General features: G+C 40.1%; 1 protein-coding gene across 6 annotated transcripts in view; it reads right to left on the reverse strand.

The window, feature by feature from the left end:
- The window catches only part of LOC106572732 (sodium channel protein type 8 subunit alpha), a 126,323-nt gene that overhangs the window by 49,667 nt on the left and 53,544 nt on the right, over window positions 1–23,112 (reverse strand). For 4 of the 6 annotated variants that reach the window (XM_045696375.1, XM_045696373.1, XM_045696374.1 and 1 more), the window contains 2 exons: window positions 21,299–21,610; window positions 19,233–19,368 (listed from right to left, as the gene is read on the reverse strand). In XM_045696375.1, coding sequence (XP_045552331.1) covers window positions 19,233–19,368; window positions 21,299–21,610 — 448 coding nt within the window. The remainder of the gene's footprint in view (window positions 1–19,232; window positions 19,369–21,298; window positions 21,611–23,112) is intronic. The other 2 variants (XM_045696377.1, XM_045696376.1) reach the window with 1 other exon arrangement.

Here is a 23,112-nt window from a genome sequence, read left to right on the forward strand (position 1 = left end):
GTATAGGGTGATGTATAGTTAGTGTAGGGAGATGTATAGTTAGTGTAGGGAGATGTATAGTTAGTGTAGGGAGATGTGTAGGGAGATGTATAGTTAGTGTAGGGTGATGTATAGTTAGTGTAGGGTGATGTGTAGGGAGATGTATAGTTAGTGTAGGGAGATGTGTAGGGAGATGTATAGTTAGTGTAGGGAGATGTGTAGGGAGATGTATAGTTAGTGTAGGGTGATGTATAGGGAGATGTATAGTTAGTGTAGGGAGATGTGTAGGGTGATGTAAGTTAGTGTAGGGAGATGTATAGTTAGTGTAGGGTGATGTATAGTTAGTGTAGGGAGATGTATAGTTAGTGTAGGGAGATGTATAGTTAGTGTAGGGTGATGTATAGTTAGTGTAGGGTGATGTGTAGGGAGATATATAGTTAGTGTAGGGAGATGTGTAGGGAGATGTATAGTTAGTGTAGGGAGATGTATAGTTAGTGTAGGGAGATGTGTAGGGAGATGTATAGTTTGTGTAGGGTGATGTATAGTTAGTGTAGGGTGATGTATAGGGAGATGTATAGTTAGTGTAGGGAGATGTATAGTTAGTGTAGGGAGATGTTTAGGCATATGTATAGTTAGTTTAGGGAGATGTATAGTTAGTGTATGGTGATGTATAGTTAGTGTAGGGTGATGTATAGTTAGTGTAGGGAGATGTATAGTTAGTGTAGGGAGATGTATAGTTAGTGTAGGGAGATGTGTAGGGGGATGTATAGTTAGTGTAGGGTGATGTGTAGTTAGTGTAGGGTGATGTGTAGGGAGATGTATAGTTAGTGTAGGGAGATGTGTAGGGAGATGTATAGTTAGTGTAGGGAGATGTATAGTTAGTGTAGGGAGATGTATATTTAGTGTAGGGAGATGTATAGTTAGTGTAGGGAGATGTATAGTTAGTGTAAGGAGATGTGTAGGGAGATGTATAGTTAGTGTAGGGAGATGTATAGTTAGTGTAGGGAGATGTGTAGGGAGATGTATAGTTAGTGTAGGGAGAAGTGTAGGGAGATGTATAGTTAGTGTAAGGAGATGTGTAGGGAGATGTATAGTTTGTGTAGGGTGATGTATAGTTAGTGTAGGGTGATGTATAGGGAGATGTATAGTTAGTGTAGGGTGATGTATAGTTAGTGTAGGGTGATGTGTAGGGAGATGTATAGTTAGTGTAGGGAGATGTGTAGGGAGATGTATAGTTAGTGTAGGGAGATGTATAGTTAGTGTAGGGAGATGTGTAGGGAGATGTATAGTTAGTGTAGGGAGATGTATAGTTAGTGTAGGGAGATGTTTAGGGAGATGTATAGTTAGTGTAGGGAGAAGTGTAGGGAGATGTATAGTTAGTGTAGGGAGATGTATAGTTAGTGTAGGGAGATGTGTAGGGAGATGTATAGTTTGTGTAGGGTGATGTATAGTTAGTGTAGGGTGATGTATAGGGAGATGTATAGTTAGTGTAGGGAGATGTATAGTTAGTGTAGGGAGATGTGTAGGGATATGTATAGTTAGTGTAGGGTGATGTATAGTTAGTGTAGGGTGATGTATAGTTAGTGTAGGGAGATGTATAGTTAGTGTAGGGAGATGTGTAGGGAGATGTATAGTTACTGTAGGGTGATGTATAGTTAGTGTAGGGTGATGTATAGTTAGTGTAGGGAGATGTGTAGGGAGATATATAGTTACTGTAGGGAGATGTGTAGGGAGATGTATAGTTAGTGTAGGGAGATGTATAGTTAGTGTAGGGAGATGTATAGTTAGTGTAGGGAGATGTGTAGGGAGATGTATAGTTAGTGTAGGGAGATGTATAGTTAGTGTAGGGAGATGTATAGTTAGTGTAGGGAGATGTGTAGGGAGATGTATAGTTAGTGTAGGGTGATGTATAGTTAGTGTCGGGAGATGTATAGTTAGTGTAGGGAGAAGTGTAGGGAGATGTATAGTTAGTGTAGGGAGATGTATAGTTAGTGTAGGGAGATGTATAGTTAGTGTATGGAGATGTATAGTTAGTGTAGGGAGATGTATAATTAGTGTAGGGTGATGTATAGGGAGATGTATAGTTAGTGTAGGGAGATGTATAGTTAGTGTAGGTAGATGTGTAGGGATATGTATAGTTAGTGTAGGGAGATGTGTAGGGAGATGTATATTTAGTGTAGGGAGATGTAAAGTTAGTGTAGGGAGATGTATAGTTAGTGTAAGGAGATGTATAGTTAGTGTAGGGAGATGTATAGTTAGTGTAGGGAGATGTGTAGGGAGATGTATAGTTAGTGTAGGGAGATGTGTAGGGAGATGTATAGTTAGTGTAGGGAGATGTATAGTTAGTGTAGGGAGATGTTTAGGGAGATGTATAGTTAGTGTAGGGAGAAGTGTAGGGAGATGTATAGTTAGTGTAGGGAGATGTATAGTTAGTGTAGGGAGATGTGTAGGGAGATGTATAGTTTGTGTAGGGTGATGTATAGTTAGTGTAGGGTGATGTATAGGGAGATGTATAGTTAGTGTAGGGAGATGTATAGTTAGTGTAGGGAGATGTGTAGGGATATGTATAGTTAGTGTAGGGTGATGTATAGTTAGTGTAGGGTGATGTATAGTTAGTGTAGGGAGATGTATAGTTAGTGTAGGGAGATGTATAGTTAGTGTAGGGAGATGTGTAGGTAGATGTATAGTCACTGTAGGGTGATGTATAGTTAGTGCAGGGTGATGTATAGTTAGTGTAGGGAGATGTGTAGGGAGATATATAGTTAGTGTCAGGGAGATGTGTAGGGAGATGTATAGTTAGTGTAGGGAGATGTATAGTTAGTGTAGGGAGATGTATAGTTAGTGTAGGGAGATGTATAGTTAGTGTAGGGAGATGTATAGTTAGTGTAGGGAGATGTGTAGGGAGATGTATAGTTAGTGTAGGGAGATGTGTAGTTAGTGTAGGGAGATGTATAGTTAGTGTAGGGAAATGTGTAGGGAGATGTATAGTTAGTGTAGGGTGATGTATAGTTAGTGTAGGGAGATGTATAGTTAGTGTAGGGAGAAGTGTAGGGAGATGTATAGTTAGTGTAGGGAGATGTATAGTTAGTGTAGGGAGATGTATAGTTAGTGTATGGAGATGTATAGTTAGTGTAGGGAGATGTATAATTAGTGTAGGGTGATGTATAGGGAGATGTATAGTTAGTGTAGGGAGATGTATAGTTAGTGTAGGTAGATGTGTAGGGATATGTATAGTTAGTGTAGGGAGATGTGTAGGGAGATGTATATTTTGTGTAGGGAGATGTAAAGTTAGTGTAGGGAGATGTATAGTTAGTGTAAGGAGATGTGTAGGGAGATGTATAGTTAGTGTAGGGAGATGTATAGTTAGTGTAGGGAGATGTGTAGGGAGATGTATAGTTAGTGTAGGGAGAAGTGTAGGGAGATGTATAGTTTGTGTAGGGTGATGTATAGTTAGTGTAGGGAGATGTTTAGGGAGATGTATAGTTAGTGTAGGGAGAAGTGTAGGGAGATGTATAGTTAGTGTAGGGAGATGTATAGTTAGTGTAGGGAGATGTGTAGGGAGATGTATAGTTTGTGTAGGGTGATGTATAGTTAGTGTAGGGTGATGTATAGGGAGATGTATAGTTAGTGTAGGGAGATGTATAGTTAGTGTAGGGAGATGTGTAGGGATATGTATAGTTAGTGTAGGGTGATGTATAGTTAGTGTAGGGTGATGTATAGTTAGTGTAGGGAGATGTATAGTTAGTGTAGGGAGATGTATAGTTAGTGTAGGGAGATGTGTAGGGAGATGTATAGTTACTGTAGGGTGATGTATAGTTAGTGTAGGGTGATGTATAGTTAGTGTAGGGAGATGTGTAGGGAGATATATAGTTAGTGTAGGGAGATGTGTAGGGAGATGTATAGTTAGTGTAGGGAGATGTATAGTTAGTGTAGGGAGATGTATAGTTAGTGTAGGGAGATGTATAGTTAGTGTAGGGAGATGTGTAGGGAGATGTATAGTTAGTGTAGGGAGATGTATAGTTAGTGTAGGGAGATGTATAGTTAGTGTAGGGAGATGTATAGTTAGTGTAGGGAAATGTGTAGGGAGATGTATAGTTAGTGTAGGGTGATGTATAGTTAGTGTAGGGAGATGTATAGTTAGTGTAGGGAGAAGTGTAGGGAGATGTATAGTTAGTGTAGTGAGATGTATAGTTAGTGTAGGGAGATGTATAGTTAGTGTATGGAGATGTATAGTTAGTGTAGGGAGATGTGTAGGGATATGTATAGTTAGTGTAGGGAGATGTGTAGGGAGATGTATATTTAGTGTAGGGAGATGTAAAGTTAGTGTAGGGAGATGTATAGTTAGTGTAAGGAGATGTGTAGGGAGATGTATAGTTAGTGTAGGGAGATGTATAGTTAGTGTAGGGAGATGTGTAGGGAGATGTATAGTTAGTGTAGGGAGAAGTGTAGGGAGATGTATAGTTTGTGTAGGGTGATGTATAGTTAGTGTAGGGTGATGTATAGGGAGATGTATAGTTAGTGTAGGGAGATGTATAGTTAGTGTAGGGTGATGTGTAGGGAGATGTATAGTTTGTGTAGGGAGATGTATAGTTAGTGTAGGGAGATGTATAGTTAGTGTAGGGAGATGTGTAGGGAGATGTATAGTTAGTGTAGGGAGATGTATAGTTAGTGTAGGGAGATGTGTAGGGAGATGTATAGTTAGTGTAGGGAGAAGTGTAGGGAGATGTATAGTTAGTGTAGGGAGATGTATAGTTAGTGTAGGGAGATGTGTAGGGAGATGTATAGTTTGTGTAGGGTGATGTATAGTTAGTGTAGGGTGATGTATAGGGAGATGTATAGTTAGTGTAGGGAGATGTATAGTTAGTGTAGGGAGATGTGTAGGGATATGTATAGTTAGTGTAGGGTGATGTATAGTTAGTGTAGGGTGATGTATAGTTAGTGTAGGGAGATGTATAGTTAGTGCAGGAGATGTATAGTTAGTGTAAGGGAGATGTGTAGGGAGATGTATAGTTACTGTAGGGTGATGTATAGTTAGTGTAGGGTGATGTATAGTTAGTGTAGGGAGATGTGTAGGGAGATATATAGTTAGTGTAGGGAGATGTGTAGGGAGATGTATAGTTAGTGTAGGGAGATGTATAGTTAGTGTAGGGAGATGTATAGTTAGTGTAGGGAGATGTATAGTTAGTGTAGGGAGATGTATAGTTAGTGTAGGGAGATGTATAGTTAGTGTAGGGAGATGTGTAGGGAGATGTATAGTTAGTGTAGGGAGATGTATAGTTAGTGTAGGGAGATGTGTAGGGAGATGTATAGTTAGTGTAGGGAGATGTGTAGGGAGATGTATAGTTAGTGTAGGGAGATGTGTCAGGGAGATGTATAGTTACTGTAGGGAGATGTGTTGGGAGATGTATAGTTAGTGTAGGGAGATGTATAGTTAGTGTAGGGAGATGTGTAGGGAGATGTATAGTTAGTGTAGGGAGATGTATAGTTAGTGTAGGGAGATGTGTAGGGAGATGTATAGTTAGTGTAGGGAGATGTATAGTTAGTGTAGGGAGATGTATAGTTAGTGTAGGGAGATGTGTAGGGAGATGTATAGTTAGTGTAGGGTGATGTTTAGTTAGTGTAGGGAGATGTATAGTTAGTGTAGGGAGATGTATAGTTAGTGTAGGGAGATGTGTAGGGAGATGTATAGTTAGTGTAGGGAGATAGTGTAGGGAGATGTATAGTTAGTGTAGGGAGATGTATAGTTAGTGTAGGGAGATGTATAGTTAGTGTAGGGAGATGTATAGTTAGTGTAGGGAGATGTATAATTAGTGTAGGGTGATGTATAGGGAGATGTATAGTTAGTGTAGGGAGATGTATAGTTAGTGTAGGTAGATGTGTAGGGATATGTATAGTTAGTGTAGGGAGATGTATAGTTAGTGTAGGGTGATGTATAGTTAGTGTAGGGAGATGTATAGTTAGTGTAGGGAGATGTATAGTTAGTGTAGGGAGATGTGTAGGGAGATGTATAGTTAGTGTAGGGTGATGTATAGTTAGTGTAGGGAGATGTATAGTTAGTGTAGGGAGATGTGTAGGGAGATGTATAGTTAGTGTAGGGAGATGTATAGTTAGTGTAGGGAGATGTGTAGGGAGATGTATAGTTAGTGTAGGGAGATGTGTAGGGAGATGTATAGTTAGTGTAGGGAGATGTGTAGGGAGATGTATAGTTACTGTAGGGAGATGTGTTGGGAGATGTATAGTTAGTGTAGGGAGATGTATAGTTAGTGTAGGGAGATGTGTAGGGAGATGTATAGTTAGTGTAGGGAGATGTATAGTTAGTGTAGGGAGATGTGTAGGGAGATGTATAGTTAGTGTAGGGAGATGTATAGTTAGTGTAGGGAGATGTATAGTTAGTGTAGGGAGATGTGTAGGGAGATGTATAGTTAGTGTAGGGTGATGTTTAGTTAGTGTAGGGAGATGTATAGTTAGTGTAGGGAGATGTATAGTTAGTGTAGGGAGATGTGTAGGGAGATGTATAGTTAGTGTAGGGAGATGTATAGTTAGTGTAGGGAGATGTTTAGGGAGATGTATAGTTAGTGTAGGGAGAAGTGTAGGGAGATGTATAGTTAGTGTAGGGAGATGTATAGTTAGTGTAGGGAGATGTGTAGGGAGATGTATAGTTTGTGTAGGGTGATGTATAGTTAGTGTAGGGTGATGTATAGGGAGATGTATAGTTAGTGTAGGGAGATGTATAGTTAGTGTAGGGAGATGTGTAGGGTGATGTATAGTTAGTGTAGGGAGATGTATAGTTAGTGTAGGGAGATGTATAGTTAGTGTAGGGAGATGTGTAGGGAGATGTATAGTTACTGTAGGGTGATGTATAGTTAGTGTAGGGTGATGTATAGTTAGTGTAGGGAGATGTGTAGGGAGATATATAGTTAGTGTAGGGAGATGTGTAGGGAGATGTATAGTTAGTGTAGGGAGATGTATAGTTAGTGTAGGGAGATGTATAGTTAGTGTGGGGAGATGTATAGTTAGTGTAGGGAGATGTGTAGGGAGATGTATAGTTAGTGTAGGGAGATGTATAGTTAGTGTAGGGAGATGTATAGTTAGTGTCAAGGGAGATGTGTAGGGAGATGTATAGTTAGTGTAGGGAGATGTATAGTTAGTGTAGGGAGATGTGTAGGGAGATGTATAGTTAGTGTAGGGAGATGTGTAGGGAGATGTATAGTTAGTGTAGGGAGATGTGTAGGGAGATGTATAGTTAGTGTAGGGAGATGTGTAGGGAGATGTATAGTTAGTGTAGGGAGATGTATAGTTAGTGTAGGGAGATGTGTAGGGAGATGTATAGTTAGTGTAGGGAGATGTATAGTTAGTGTAGGGAGATGTGTAGGGAGATGTATAGTTAGTGTAGAGAGATGTATAGTTTGTGTAGGGAGATGTATAGTTAGTGTAGGGAGATGTGTAGGGAGATGTATAGTTAGTGTAGGGTGATGTGTAGTTAGTGTAGGGAGATGTATAGTTAGTGTAGGGAGATGTATAGTTAGTGTAGGGAGATGTGTAGGGAGATGTATAGTTAGTGTAGGGAGATGTATAGTTAGTGTAGGGAGATGTTTAGGGAGATGTATAGTTAGTGTAGGGAGAAGTGTAGGGAGATGTATAGTTAGTGTAGGGAGATGTATAGTTAGTGTAGGGAGATGTGTAGGGAGATGTATAGTTTGTGTAGGGTGATGTATAGTTAGTGTAGGGTGATGTATAGGGAGATGTATAGTTAGAGTAGGGAGATGTATAGTTAGTGTAGGGAGATGTGTAGGGATATGTATAGTTAGTGTAGGGTGATGTATAGTTAGTGTAGGGTGATGTATAGTTAGTGTAGGGAGATGTATAGTTAGAGTAGGGAGATGTATAGTTAGTGTAGGGAGATGTGTAGGGAGATGTATAGTTACTGTAGGGTGATGTATAGTTAGTGTAGGGTGATGTATAGTTAGTGTAGGGAGATGTGTAGGGAGATATATAGTTAGTGTAGGGAGATGTGTAGGGAGATGTATAGTTAGTGTAGGGAGATGTATAGTTAGTGTAGGGAGATGTATAGTTAGTGTAGGGAGATGTATAGTTAGTGGCAGGGAGATGTGTGGGGAGATGTATAGTTAGTGTGGGGAGATGTATAGTTAGTGGAGGGAGATGTATAGTTAGTGTAGGGAGATGTATAGTTAGTGTAGGGAGATGTGTAGGGAGATGTATAGTTAGTGTAGGGTGATGTATAGTTAGTGGAGGGAGATGTATAGTTAGTGTAGGGAGAAGTGTAGGGAGATGTATAGTTAGTGTAGGGAGATGTGGCAGGGAGATGTATAGTTAGTGTAGGGAGATGTATAGTTAGTGTAGGGAGATGTATAGTTAGTGTAGGGAGATGTATAATTAGTGTAGGGTGATGTATGGGGAGATGTATAGTTAGTGTAGGGAGATGTATAGTTAGTGTAGGTAGATGTGTAGGGATATGTATAGTTAGTGTAGGGAGATGTATAGTTAGTGTGGGGTGATGTATAGTTAGTGTAGGGAGATGTATAGTTGAGTGTAGGGAGATGTATAGTTAGTGTAGGGAGATGTGTAGGGAGATGTATAGTTAGTGTAGGGTGATGTATAGTTAGTGTAGGGTGATGTATAGTTAGTGTAGGGAGATGTATAGTTAGTGGAGGGAGATGTGTAGGGAGATGTATAGTTAGTGGAGGGAGATGTATAGTTAGTGTAGGGAGATGTGTAGGGAGATGTATAGTTAGTGTAGGGTGATGTGTAGGGAGATGTATAGTTAGTGTAGGGAGATGTATAGTTAGTGTAGGGAGATGTATAGTTAGTGTAGGGTGATGTATAGGGAGATGTATAGTTAGTGTAGGGAGATGTGTAGGGTGATGTATAGTTAGTGTAGGGAGATGTGTAGGGAGATGTATAGTTAGTGTAGGGAGATGTATAGTTAGTGTAGGGAGATGTATAGTTAGTGTCAGGGAGATATATAGTTAGTGTAGGGAGATGTGTAGGGAGATGTATAGTTAGTGTGTAGGGAGATGTATAGTTAGTGTAGGGTGATGTGTAGTTAGTGTAGGGAGATGTATAGTTGGTGGCAGGGAGATGTATAGTTAGTGGAGGGAGATGTGTAGGGAGATGTATAGTTAGTGTAGGGTGATGTGTAGTTAGTGTAGGGAGATGTATAGTTAGTGTAGGGAGATGTATAGTTAGTGTAGGGAGATGTGTAGGGGAGATGTATAGTTAGTGTAGGGAGATGTATAGTTAGTGTAGGGAGATGTTTAGGGAGATGTATAGTTGAGTGCAGGGAGCAGTGGGGAGATGTATAGTTAGTGTAGGGAGATGTATAGTTAGTGTAGGGAGATGTATAGTTTGTGTAGGGTGATGTATAGTTAGTGTAGGGTGATGTATAGGGAGATGTATAGTTAGAGTAGGGAGATGTATAGTTAGTGTAGGGAGATGTGTCAGGGATATGTATAGTTAGTGTAGGGTGATGTATAGTTAGTGTAGGGTGATGTATAGTTAGTGTAGGGAGATGTATAGTTAGAGTAGGGAGATGTATAGTTAGTGTTAGGGAGATGTGTAGGGAGATGTATAGTTACTGTAGGGTGATGTATAGTTAGTGTAGGGTGATGTATAGTTAGTGTAGGGAGATGTGTGGGGAGATATATAGTTAGTGTAGGGAGATGTGTAGGGAGATGTATAGTTAGTGTAGGGAGATGTATAGTTGGTGGCAGGGAGATGTATAGTTAGTGGCAGGGAGATGTATAGTTAGTGTCAGGGAGATGTGTAGGGAGATGTATAGTTAGTGTAGGGAGATGTATAGTTAGTGTAGGGAGATGTATAGTTAGTGTAGGGAGATGTATAGTTAGTGTAGGGAGATGTGTAGGGAGATGTATAGTTAGTGTAGGGTGATGTATAGTTAGTGTAGGGAGATGTATAGTTAGTGTAGGGAGAAGTGTGAGGGAGATGTATAGTTAGTGTAGGGAGATGTGTAGGGAGATGTATAGTTAGTGGCAGGGAGATGTATAGTTAGTGTAGGGAGATGTATAGTTAGTGTAGGGAGATGTATAATTAGTGTAGGGTGATGTATAGGGAGATGTATAGTTAGTGTAGGGGAGATGTATAGTTAGTGTGGGTAGATGTGTGCAGGGATATGTATAGTTAGTGTAGGGAGATGTATAGTTAGTGTAGGGTGATGTATAGTTAGTGTAGGGAGATGTATAGTTGAGTGTAGGGAGATGTATAGTTAGTGTAGGGAGATGTGTAGGGAGATGTATAGTTAGTGTAGGGTGATGTATAGTTAGTGTAGGGTGATGTATAGTTGGTGTAGGGAGATGTATAGTTAGTGGAGGGAGATGTGTAGGGAGATGTATAGTTAGTGTAGGGAGATGTATAGTTAGTGTGAGGGAGATGTGTAGGGAGATGTATAGTTAGTGTAGGGTGATGTGTGGGAGATGTATAGTTAGTGTAGGGAGATGTATAGTTAGTGTAGGGAGATGTATAGTTGTGAGGGTGATGTATAGGGAGATGTATGTAGTTAGTAGGGAGATGTGTAGGGTGATGTATAGTTAGTGTAGGGAGATGTGTAGGGAGATGTATAGTTAGTGTAGGGAGATGTATAGTTAGTGTAGGGAGATGTATAGTTAGTGTAGGGAGATATATAGTTAGTGTAGGGAGATGTGTAGGGAGATGTATAGTTAGTGTAGGGAGATGTGTAGGGAGATGTATAGTTAGTGTAGGGTGATGTGTAGTTAGTGTAGGGAGATGTATAGTTAGTGTAGGGAGATGTATAGTTAGTGTAGGGAGATGTGTAGGGAGATGTATAGTTAGTGTAGGGTGATGTGTAGTTAGTGTAGGGAGATGTATAGTTAGTGTAGGGAGATGTATAGTTAGTGTAGGGAGATGTGTGGGTGATGTTAGTGTTGGGGAGATGTATAGTTAGTGTAGGGAGATGTATAGTTGGTGTAGGGAGATGTGTAGGGAGATGTATAGTTAGTGTAGGGTGATGTGTAGGGAGATGTATAGTTAGTGTAGGGAGATGTATAGTTAGTGTAGGGAGATGTGTAGGGAGATGTATAGTTAGTGTAGGGAGAAGTGTAGGGAGATGTATAGTTAGTGTAGGGAGATGTATAGTTAGTGTAGGGAGATGTGTAGGGAGATGTATAGTTTGTGTAGGGTGATGTATAGTTAGTGTAGGGTGATGTATAGGGAGATGTATAGTTAGAGTAGGGAGATGTATAGTTAGTGTAGGGAGATGTGTAGGGATATGTATAGTTAGTGTAGGGTGATGTATAGTTAGTGTAGGGTGATGTATAGTTAGTGTAGGGAGATGTATAGTTAGAGTAGGGAGATGTATAGTTAGTGTAGGGAGGAGAGGAGATGTATAGTTACTGTAGGGTGATGTATAGTTAGTGTAGGGTGATGTATAGTTAGTGTAGGGAGATGTGTAGGGAGATATATAGTTAGTGTAGGGAGATGTGTAGGGAGATGTATAGTTAGTGTAGGGAGATGTATAGTTAGTGTAGGGAGATGTATAGTTAGTGTAGGGAGATGTATAGTTAGTGTAGGGAGATGTGTAGGGAGATGTATAGTTAGTGTAGGGAGATGTATAGTTAGTGTAGGGAGATGTATAGTTAGTGTAGGGAGATGTATAGTTAGTGTAGGGAGATGTGTAGGGAGATGTATAGTTAGTGTAGGGTGATGTATAGTTAGTGTAGGGAGATGTATAGTTAGTGTAGGGAGAAGTGTAGGGAGATGTATAGTTAGTGTAGGGAGATGTGTAGGGAGATGTATAGTTAGTGTAGGGAGATGTATAGTTAGTGTAGGGAGATGTATAGTTAGTGTAGGGAGATGTATAATTAGTGTAGGGTGATGTATAGGGAGATGTATAGTTAGTGTAGGGAGATGTATAGTTAGTGTAGGTAGATGTGTAGGGATATGTATAGTTAGTGTAGGGAGATGTATAGTTAGTGTAGGGTGATGTATAGTTAGTGTAGGGAGATGTATAGTTAGTGTAGGGAGATGTATAGTTAGTGTAGGGAGATGTGTAGGGAGATGTATAGTTAGTGTAGGGTGATGTATAGTTAGTGTAGGGTGATGTATAGTTAGTGTAGGGAGATGTATAGTTAGTGGAGGGAGATGTGTAGGGAGATGTATAGTTAGTGTAGGGAGATGTATAGTTAGTGTAGGGAGATGTGTAGGGAGATGTATAGTTAGTGTAGGGTGATGTGTAGGGAGATGTATAGTTAGTGTAGGGAGATGTATAGTTAGTGTAGGGAGATGTATAGTTAGTGTAGGGTGATGTATAGGGAGATGTATAGTTAGTGTAGGGAGATGTGTAGGGTGATGTATAGTTAGTGTAGGGAGATGTGTAGGGAGATGTATAGTTAGTGTAGGGAGATGTATAGTTAGTGTAGGGAGATGTATAGTTAGTGTAGGGAGATATATAGTTAGTGTAGGGAGATGTGTAGGGAGATGTATAGTTAGTGTAGGGAGATGTGTAGGGAGATGTATAGTTAGTGTAGGGTGATGTGTAGTTAGTGTAGGGAGATGTATAGTTAGTGTAGGGAGATGTATAGTTAGTGTAGGGAGATGTGTAGGGAGATGTATAGTTAGTGTAGGGTGATGTGTAGTTAGTGTAGGGAGATGTATAGTTAGTGTAGGGAGATGTATAGTTAGTGTAGGGAGATGTGTAGGGTGATGTTTAGTTAGTGTTGGGAGATGTATAGTTAGTGTAGGGAGATGTATAGTTGGTGTAGGGAGATGTGTAGGGAGATGTATAGTTAGTGTAGGGTGATGTGTAGGGAGATGTATAGTTAGTGTAGGGAGATGTATAGTTAGTGTAGGGAGATGTGTAGGGAGATGTATAGTTAGTGTAGGGAGATGTATAGTTAGTGTAGGGAGATGTATAGTTAGTGTAGGGAGATGTATAGTTAGTGTAGGGGGAGATGTATAGTTTGTGTAGGGTGATGTATAGTTAGTGGTGTAGGGAGATGTATAGTTAGTGTAGGGAGATGTATAGTTAGTGTCGGGAGATGTATAGTTAGTGTAGGGAGATATATAGTTGAGTGTAGGGAGATGTGTAGGGAGATGTGTAGGGAGATGTATAGTTAGTGTAGGGTGATGTGTAGTTAGTGTAGGGAGATGTATAGTTAGTGTAGGGAGATGTATAGTTAGTGTAGGGAGATGTATAGTTAGTGTAGGGAGATGTGTCAGGGAGATGTATAGTTAGTGTAGGGTGATGTGTAGGGTCATGTTTAGTTAGTGTAGGGAGATGTATAGTTAGTGTAGGGAGATGTATAGTTAGTGTAGGGAGATGTATAGTTAGTGTAGGGTGATGTATAGTTAGTGTAGGGAGATGTATAGTTAGTGTAGGGTGATGTATAGTTAGTGTAGGGTGATGTATAGTTAGTGTAGTGAGATGTATAGTTAGTGTAGGGGTGATGTATAGTTAGTGTAGGGAGATGTATAGTTAGTGTAGGGAGATGTGTAGGGAGATGTATAGTTAGTGTAGGGAGATGTATAGTTAGTTGGCAGGGAGATGTATAGTTAGTGTAGGGGTGATGTGTAGTTAGTGTAGGGAGATGTATAGTTAGTGTAGGGAGATGTATAGTTAGTGTAGGGAGATGTGTAGGGAGATGTATAGTTAGTGTAGGGGTGATGTGTAGTTAGTGTAGGGAGATGTATAGTTAGTGTAGGGAGATGTATAGTTAGTGTAGGGAGATGTGTAGGGTGATGTTTAGTTAGTGTTGGGAGATGTATAGTTAGTGTAGGGAGATGTATAGTTAGTGTAGGGAGATGTGTAGGGAGATGTATAGTTAGTGTAGGGTGATGTGTAGGGAGATGTATAGTTAGTGTAGGGAGATGTATAGTTAGTGTAGGGAGATGTGTAGGGAGATGTATAGTTAGTGTAGGGAGATGTATAGTTAGTGTAGGGAGATGTATAGTTAGTGTAGGGAGATGTATAGTTAGTGTAGAATGATGTATAGGGAGATGTATAGTTAGTGTAGGGAGATGTGTAGGGTGATGTATAGTTAGTGTAGGGAGATGTATAGTTAGTGTAGGGAGATGTATAGTTAGTGTAGGGAGATATATAGTTAGTGTAGGGAGATGTGTAGGGAGATGTATAGTTAGTGTAGGGAGATGTGTAGGGAGATGTATAGTTAGTGTAGGGTGATGTGTAGTTAGTGTAGGGAGATGTATAGTTAGTGTAGGGAGATGTATAGTTAGTGTAGGGAGATGTGTAGGGTGATGTTTAGTTAGTGTTGGGAGATGTATAGTTAGTGTAGGGAGATGTATAGTTAGTGTAGGGAGATGTATAGTTAGTGTAGGGTGATGTGTAGGGAGATGTATAGTTAGTGTAGGGAGATGTATAGTTAGTGTGAGGGAGATGTATAGTTAGTGTAGGGAGATGTATAGTTAGTGTAGGGAGATGTATAGTTAGTGTAGGGAGATGTATAGTTAGTGTAGAATGATGTATAGGGAGATGTATAGTTAGTGTAGGGAGATGTGTAGGGAGATGTATAGTTAGTGTAGGGTGATGTGTAGTTAGTGTAGGGAGATGTATAGTTAGTGTAGGGAGATGTATAGTTAGTGTAGGGAGATGTGTAGGGAGATGTATAGTTAGTGTAGGGTGATGTGTAGTTAGTGTAGGGAGATGTATAGTTAGTGTAGGGAGATGTATAGTTAGTGTAGGGAGATGTGTAGGGTGATGTTTAGTTAGTGTTGGGAGATGTATAGTTAGTGTAGGGAGATGTATAGTTAGTGTAGGGAGATGTGTAGGGAGATGTATAGTTAGTGTAGGGTGATGTGTAGGGAGATGTATAGTTAGTGTAGGGAGATGTATAGTTAGTGTAGGGAGATGTGTAGGGAGATGTATAGTTAGTGTAGGGAGATGTATAGTTAGTGTAGGGAGATGTATAGTTAGTGTAGGGAGATGTATAGTTAGTGTAGGGTGATGTATAGGGAGATGTATAGTTTGTGTAGGGTGATGTATAGTTAGTGTAGGGAGATGTGTAGGGAGATGTATAGTTAGTGTAGGGAGATGTATAGTTAGTGTCGGGGAGATGTATAGTTAGTGTAGGGAGATGTGTAGGGAGATATATAGTTAGTGTAGGGAGATGTGTAGGGAGATGTATAGTTAGTGTAGGGGAGATGTGTAGGGAGATGTATAGTTAGTGTAGGGTGATGTGTAGTTAGTGTAGGGAGATGTATAGTTAGTGTAGGGAGATGTATAGTTAGTGTAGGGAGATGTATAGTTAGTGTAGGGAGATGTGTAGGGAGATGTATAGTTAGTGTAGGGTGATGTGTAGGGTCATGTTTAGTTAGTGTAGGGAGATGTATAGTTAGTGTAGGGAGATGTATAGTTAGTGTAGGGAGATGTATAGTTAGTGTAGGGTGATGTATAGTTAGTGTAGGGAGATGTATAGTTAGTGTAGGGTGATGTATAGTTAGTGTAGGGTGATGTATAGTTAGTGTAGTGAGATGTATAGTTAGTGTAGGGTGATGTATAGTTAGTGTAGGGAGATGTATAGTTAGTGGTGTAGGGAGATGTATAGTTAGTGTAGGGAGATGTATAGTTAGTGTAGGGAGATGTGTAGGGAGATGTATAGTTAGTGTAGGGTGATGTGTAGTTAGTGTAGGGAGATGTATAGTTAGTGTAGGGAGATGTATAGTTAGTGTAGGGAGATGTGTAGGGAGATGTATAGTTAGTGTAGGGTGATGTGTAGTTAGTGTAGGGAGATGTATAGTTAGTGTAGGGAGATGTATAGTTAGTGTAGGGAGATGTGTAGGGTGATGTTTAGTTAGTGTTGGGAGATGTATAGTTAGTGTAGGGAGATGTATAGTTAGTGTAGGGAGATGTGTAGGGAGATGTATAGTTAGTGTAGGGTGATGTGTAGGGAGATGTATAGTTAGTGTAGGGAGATGTATAGTTAGTGTAGGGAAATGTGTAGGGAGATGTATAGTTAGTGTAGGGAGATGTATAGTTAGTGTAGGGAGATGTATAGTTAGTGTAGGGAGATGTATAGTTAGTGTAGGGTGATGTATAGGGAGATGTATAGTTAGTGTAGGGAGATGTGTAGGGTGATGTATAGTTAGTGTAGGGAGATGTGTAGGGAGATGTATAGTTAGTGTAGGGAGATGTATAGTTCGTGTAGGGAGATGTATAGTTAGTGTAGGGAGATGTGTAGGGAGATATATAGTTAGTGTAGGGAGATGTGTAGGGAGATGTATAGTTAGTGTAGGGAGATGTGTAGGGAGATGTATAGTTAGTGTAGGGTGATGTGTAGTTAGTGTAGGGAGATGTATAGTTAGTGTAGGGAGATGTATAGTTAGTGTAGGGAGATGTATAGTTAGTGTAGGGAGATGTGTAGGGAGATGTATAGTTAGTGTAGGGTGATGTGTAGTTAGTGTAGGGAGATGTATAGTTAGTGTAGGGAGATGTATAGTTAGTGTAGGGAGATGTGTAGGGAGATGTATAGTTAGTGTAGGGTGATGTGTAGTTAGTGTAGGGAGATGTATAGTTAGTGTAGGGAGATGTATAGTTAGTGTAGGGAGATGTGTAGGGTGATGTTTAGTTAGTGTTGGGAGATGTATAGTTAGTGTAGGGAGATGTATAGTTAGTGTGTGCAGGGAGATGTATAGTTAGTGTAGGGTGATGTGTAGGGAGATGTATAGTTAGTGTAGGGAGATGTATAGTTAGTGTAGGGAGATGTGTAGGGAGATGTATAGTTAGTGTAGGGAGATGTATAGTTAGTGTAGGGAGATGTATAGTTAGTGTAGGGAGATGTATAGTTAGTGTAGAATGATGTATAGGGAGATGTATAGTTAGTGTAGGGAGATGTGTAGGGTGATGTATAGTTAGTGTAGGGAGATGTATAGTTAGTGTAGGGAGATGTATAGTTAGTGTAGGGAGATATATAGTTAGTGTAGGGAGATGTGTAGGGAGATGTATAGTTAGTGTAGGGAGATGTGTAGGGAGATGTATAGTTAGTGTAGGGTGATGTGTAGTTAGTGTAGGGAGATGTATAGTTAGTGTAGGGAGATGTATAGTTAGTGTAGGGAGATGTGTAGGGTGATGTTTAGTTAGTGTTGGGAGATGTATAGTTAGTGTAGGGAGATGTATAGTTAGTGTAGGGAGATGTGTAGGGAGATGTATAGTTAGTGTAGGGTGATGTGTAGGGAGATGTATAGTTAGTGTAGGGAGATGTATAGTTAGTGTAGGGAGATGTGTAGGGAGATGTATAGTTAGTGTAGGGAGATGTATAGTTAGTGTAGGGAGATGTATAGTTAGTGTAGGGAGATGTATAGTTAGTGTAGGGTGATGTATAGGGAGATGTATAGTTAGTGTAGGGAGATGTGTAGGGTGATGTATAGTTAGTGTAGGGAGATGTGTAGGGAGATGTATAGTTAGTGTAGGGAGATGTATAGTTAGTGTCGGGAGATGTATAGTTAGTGTAGGGAGATGTGTAGGGAGATATATAGTTAGTGTAGGGAGATGTGTAGGGAGATGTATAGTTAGTGTAGGGAGATGTGTAGGGAGATGTATAGTTAGTGTAGGGTGATGTGTAGTTAGTGTAGGGAGATGTATAGTTAGTGTAGGGAGATGTATAGTTAGTGTAGGGAGATGTATAGTTAGTGTAGGGAGATGTGTAGGGAGATGTATAGTTAGTGTAGGGTGATGTGTAGGGTCATGTTTAGTTAGTGTAGGGAGATGTATAGTTAGTGTAGGGAGATGTATAGTTAGTGTAGGGAGATGTATAGTTAGTGTAGGGTGATGTATAGTTAGTGTAGGGAGATGTATAGTTAGTGTAGGGTGATGTATAGTTAGTGTAGGGTGATGTATAGTTAGTGTAGTGAGATGTATAGTTAGTGTAGGGTGATGTATAGTTAGTGTAGGGAGATGTATAGTTAGTGTAGGGAGATGTGTAGGGAGATGTATAGTTAGTGTAGGGAGATGTATAGTTAGTGTAGGGAGATGTGTAGGGAGATGTATAGTTAGTGTAGGGTGATGTGTAGTTAGTGTAGGGAGATGTATAGTTAGTGTAGGGAGATGTATAGTTAGTGTAGGGAGATGTGTAGGGAGATGTATAGTTAGTGTAGGGTGATGTGTAGTTAGTGTAGGGAGATGTATAGTTAGTGTAGGGAGATGTATAGTTAGTGTAGGGAGATGTGTAGGGTGATGTTTAGTTAGTGTTGGGAGATGTATAGTTAGTGTAGGGAGATGTATAGTTAGTGTAGGGAGATGTGTAGGGAGATGTATAGTTAGTGTAGGGTGATGTGTAGGGAGATGTATAGTTAGTGTAGGGAGATGTATAGTTAGTGTAGGGAGATGTGTAGGGAGATGTATAGTTAGTGTAGGGAGATGTATAGTTAGTGTAGGGTGATGTATAGGGAGATGTATAGTTAGTGTAGGGAGATGTGTAGGGTGATGTATAGTTAGTGTAGGGAGATGTGTAGGGAGATGTATAGTTAGTGTAGGGAGATGTATAGTTCGTGTAGGGAGATGTATAGTTAGTGTAGGGAGATGTGTAGGGAGATATATAGTTAGTGTAGGGAGATGTGTAGGGAGATGTATAGTTAGTGTAGGGAGATGTGTAGGGAGATGTATAGTTAGTGTAGGGTGATGTGTAGTTAGTGTAGGGAGATGTATAGTTAGTGTAGGGAGATGTATAGTTAGTGTAGGGAGATGTATAGTTAGTGTAGGGAGATGTGTAGGGAGATGTATAGTTAGTGTAGGGTGATGTGTAGGGTCATGTTTAGTTAGTGTAGGGAGATGTATAGTTAGTGTAGGGAGATGTATAGTTAGTGTAGGGAGATGTATAGTTAGTGTAGGGTGATGTATAGTTAGTGTAGGGAGATGTATAGTTAGTGTAGGGTGATGTATAGTTAGTGTAGGGTGTTGTATAGTTAGTGTAGTGAGATGTATAGTTAGTGTAGGGTGATGTATAGTTAGTGTAGGGAGATGTATAGTTAGTGTAGGGAGATGTGTAGGGAGATGTATAGTTAGTGTAGGGAGATGTATAGTTAGTGTAGGGAGATGTGTAGGGAGATGTATAGTTAGTGTAGTGAGATGTATAGTTAGTGTAGGGTGATGTATAGTTAGTGTAGGGAGATGTGTAGGGAGATGTATAGTTAGTGTAGGGAGATGTATAGTTAGTGTAGGGAGATGTGTAGGGAGATGTATAGTTAGTGTAGGGAGATGTATAGTTAGTGTAGGGAGATGTGTAGGGTGATATAAAGTATAGAGGCAGTACCCTCTGCTAGTGTGTTGGTGATGACGCTCATGACACTGTTGGCCCGCTCTTTCCTTCCGAAGGAGGTATTGAGCTGGTCCATAGACACCATCAGGGAACCAGACAGCTTCTTCTTCACCTCAACCTCAGTAGTGGGCTGCCAGGAGGAAGAAGAAGAATCAAGCACTAATGGTAGTCAAACCATGAACACCACCACACATCGCCATCGCTGGCCAGGGAGGGAAGTGCACTTGTAACAAGATTGGATTAGATTGGACAGAAGGGTGGGATAAATTGTAAGTTCGTACATATTTGTTTGGCACACATGGTAGTAATGTATTTCTCTTGTTGTCGATGGATGCTGATGGTAGGGAGAGTATATTGTGTCTAGAAACATGCAGGTCATTCACAGCCAGAGTGAGAGCAGCAGTTTAGGGAAATTTGACCTTACAGTGATTACATAAAACTTGAATATTTGAATACTCAGAAATTGAACAGGGATGTGTTTTGTATGTGTGTGTATGTATGTACAGTATTCACAGTGTGACTTACCTATTCTCTGAACCAACCATTACTCCTGTACCCTGCCTAAATGTGCCAATCCTGTCACTATATTTCACCCCTCTAACCATTCTCCTATCCTTAACGTATTTTTTGACTCTAGAATATCACCTTCAAGTCCTGTAACAAATCCTGTAGCATTTGAAGAGAACGTAGAGGGAAGAGTAGTCTGGTTGCCGTAGAGAACATTAGGGGCAACATTATTTGGATTGAGGTCCGTTCCAGTCGGCATGCATTGAGCATGCACCAAGTCAAAGAGAAGGAGAGGATAGGTTAGTAGATCACTAGATAGATCACTAGATCACTAGTAGATCACTAGTAGATCACTAGTAGATCATCTAGTAGTCACTAGATTCATTGTTATCATGCTGGTTAAGTTAAAACACTGTACAAGACCTGAAGAAGGGCCAGGTCAAACTACCATGCTGCTTACTAGCAAGAGAGAAACATTGGTTTGACTTTTTTGTTTGGTTTGGTTTGTTCACAGCGGATTGTTTGAAAAGGAAGGGACTATTTTTGGCTATTTTGAAGGGGTTTTTACTTACTTTTTTACTTACAATGACTGTGATATGTGGTTGTTTTTACCTACTGTATTTTAGTTGAATGTCGCCCTAAGATAAGATAGTTTGCTAAATTAGTACAATGTTAAAGGACTAGTTCAAGATTTTGGCAATTAAGCCCTTTTCTATTTACCCAGAGTCAGATGAACTCATGGATACCATTTGTATGTCCCTGTGTGCAGTTTGAAGGAAGTTGAAGGCAGTTTCTAGAGCCAATACTAACGTTAGCGCAATGGCTGGAAGTCTACAGGAGCAAGGGCTTGATTGCCAAAATCTCAAACTATCCCTTTAATGTCAATGTAACGTCACACTGTTTGGGGTGAGGATATTAAAACGTTGAGATATAAAACAACAGTATGTTGTAAGTCACTGAAAAACCCAGTTATAAAGTAACAATAAGAATATTTTTTTCTGATGAACTAAAGTTTCTCTATTTTGCTTCTTTGGCTAGTGTTGGGGTGCAGCATAGCGTACACGACATACTAGGTAGCAGGGGAGGAGGGCGAGCGCAGATAGCGCAGACATACGGACTTGCAAAGAAGAAAGTTGAGAAGAGAGAGAGAGAATAGGATAGAGAGAGAGTAAGATAGAGAAAGAGAGAGAGAAAGAGAATAAGATAGAGAGAGAGAAAGAGAATAAGATAGAGAAAGAAAGAAAGAATAAGATAGAGAGAAAGATAGAGAAAGAGAGCGAGAGAGAATAAGATAGAAAAAGAGAGAGATAATAAGATAAAGACAGAGAGAGAGAGTAAGATAAGGAGAAAGAGAAAGAGAGAATAAGATAGAGAGAGAGAGAGAAAGATAGAGAAAGAGAGTAAGAGAGAGAAAGCGAGAAAGAGAGAGAAAGAGAGAGTAAAATAGAGAAAGCGAGAGAGAAAGAGAGTAAGAGAGAGAGATAGATGAAAGATAGATAGAGAAAGAGGGGGCCATGCCTAGACGGGTCTGAGTTACTCATTGACTTCCTTACACTGTCGTCACCAGATGCCTTATCTATTTTCACCTCAGGCAGAAGGCGTCCCCCGGTCCCCGGACTGATCAGAGACACCACGCCGTTGCAGTCCACCGTGGAGTTCCTCTTCCCACCACCGTGGTGGTAGCCCGTGTAGCTGCACCGCCGGTACGGACTGAACCGGGGGCCCCGCCTCTCCTCGCACTCCTCCACCATGCTGTGCTCGTCGTCGGCGAACTCGTTCTCCGAGCCCACGCCCTTGAAGCTGAAGATGCTGCTCTTGCTGTTGTGCCTCGACAGAAACGGTGAGCCGGGGATACTGAGAAGGGACTGCAGGGGACAGGGAAATAAGGAGAGGAAATAAGGAAAGGAGACAAGTGAGTGATTGAAATTGATATAGTTGTAACACAAATCACGTCATAGTGCTGAAGGTCATGAGTTCAATCCCCACAACCACCTACGCTACTTTCTCCTCCTGCCTTTCTCTCCACCTCTATTTCTTTCATTTCTAAATTAAGTTTCATTTCAAAATGCAATATAGCCATTTTCAGAAATGTTTGTAAATTTACACTAATGAAAACACATCTTGTGAAAGAGACGGAGCTATAATTTGTTCATCTTACCATCAGATGGGCTAGTGAAAAGACACCAATGATTAAAAAAAATATATATTAGAAGGTCATTTTATTTTAGATTGACAAATAATCATGTTTTGTGGCAAAACGCTATATATCCACCCCAAACAATCAAACTGCAATAGAAAAAGTATCCCGACTGGGTTTTAAACAGTTACATGTAATAAGGTATCGATACATAAATAAATACATTTTAAAAGAATCCAATTGTTTCAACTATATTGTGCAAATAGCCTATCACATAGCCAATGTATTGTATCCAGAGGTAAAACAAGCTATATACAATGTGTTTAATTTTCTGACAGCTTTTGTAAAAACTTTATGGGGGTTTTACAGTTTTTTTCTGAAGGATAAATCAAGGACAGTTTTTTGAGTTTGATTATATACACTTTAATTAAGGAAGGATTTAAAGAATAATTATTGTTGGAGTGACTCAGCCCGCTGACATAGCCCTCTGTAGGTTTACAGACAGTAGCCTATTATGTTTTCCCGTTGCTGGATCCTGGCTCTCTTCTTTTCATGAGCTTGTTTAAAAAGTTTCCTCTTTCGGCCAACAGGAACAGATATCACAGGCTCCAAAGTGTTGAAGGGATCCATAATCATCAAAAGGTCCACTACACTCAAGAGGTCAAAGATAACCTAGTGCTAAGTAGCCAGCGTGCAAACAGCTGAGAATGACAGCTGTCTATCTCTGCATCTGGCTGACTAAGTCAGGGGTTAGCCTAAATGAATAAGATTAGGTTCTTATTAAACCTAACTTATGACTGAACAGAAAAATAGACTAGAAATGATTCCCTAAATGACTCACTTTAGCGCTAGCGGCAAAAACCAAATGGAACATTTCATGCATCTGGACAGTGGATATAGCCAGAGCCATTTATTTAGAGAGTTGGGCAAACTTAAACAATTTGGATTCACAGACTTCACCCTTCCTTCACCTCTGATGAATATAACACGAAATCTGTTCGATCACAATGCACTGAAAATGAATTCTGGTTATGGATACGGAGAACATCAACAGGACAGAGAATATACCCATTGGACTTATTTAGATGTTTTATTCTGCTTTGCCACTAAAATCATAATAAACACTGAAAACTAAAATCTTGTGTTGTTGTTGTTATTGTTATGTGTATTGTTATTATTAATAATAGGGGACGGGGGGGGACGGGGGGGGGGTAGTTAAATAATCAACCC

This window comes from Salmo salar, chromosome ssa15 (assembly GCF_905237065.1).
Source record: "Salmo salar chromosome ssa15, Ssal_v3.1, whole genome shotgun sequence".
Classification (NCBI taxonomy): Eukaryota; Metazoa; Chordata; class Actinopteri; order Salmoniformes; family Salmonidae; genus Salmo; species Salmo salar.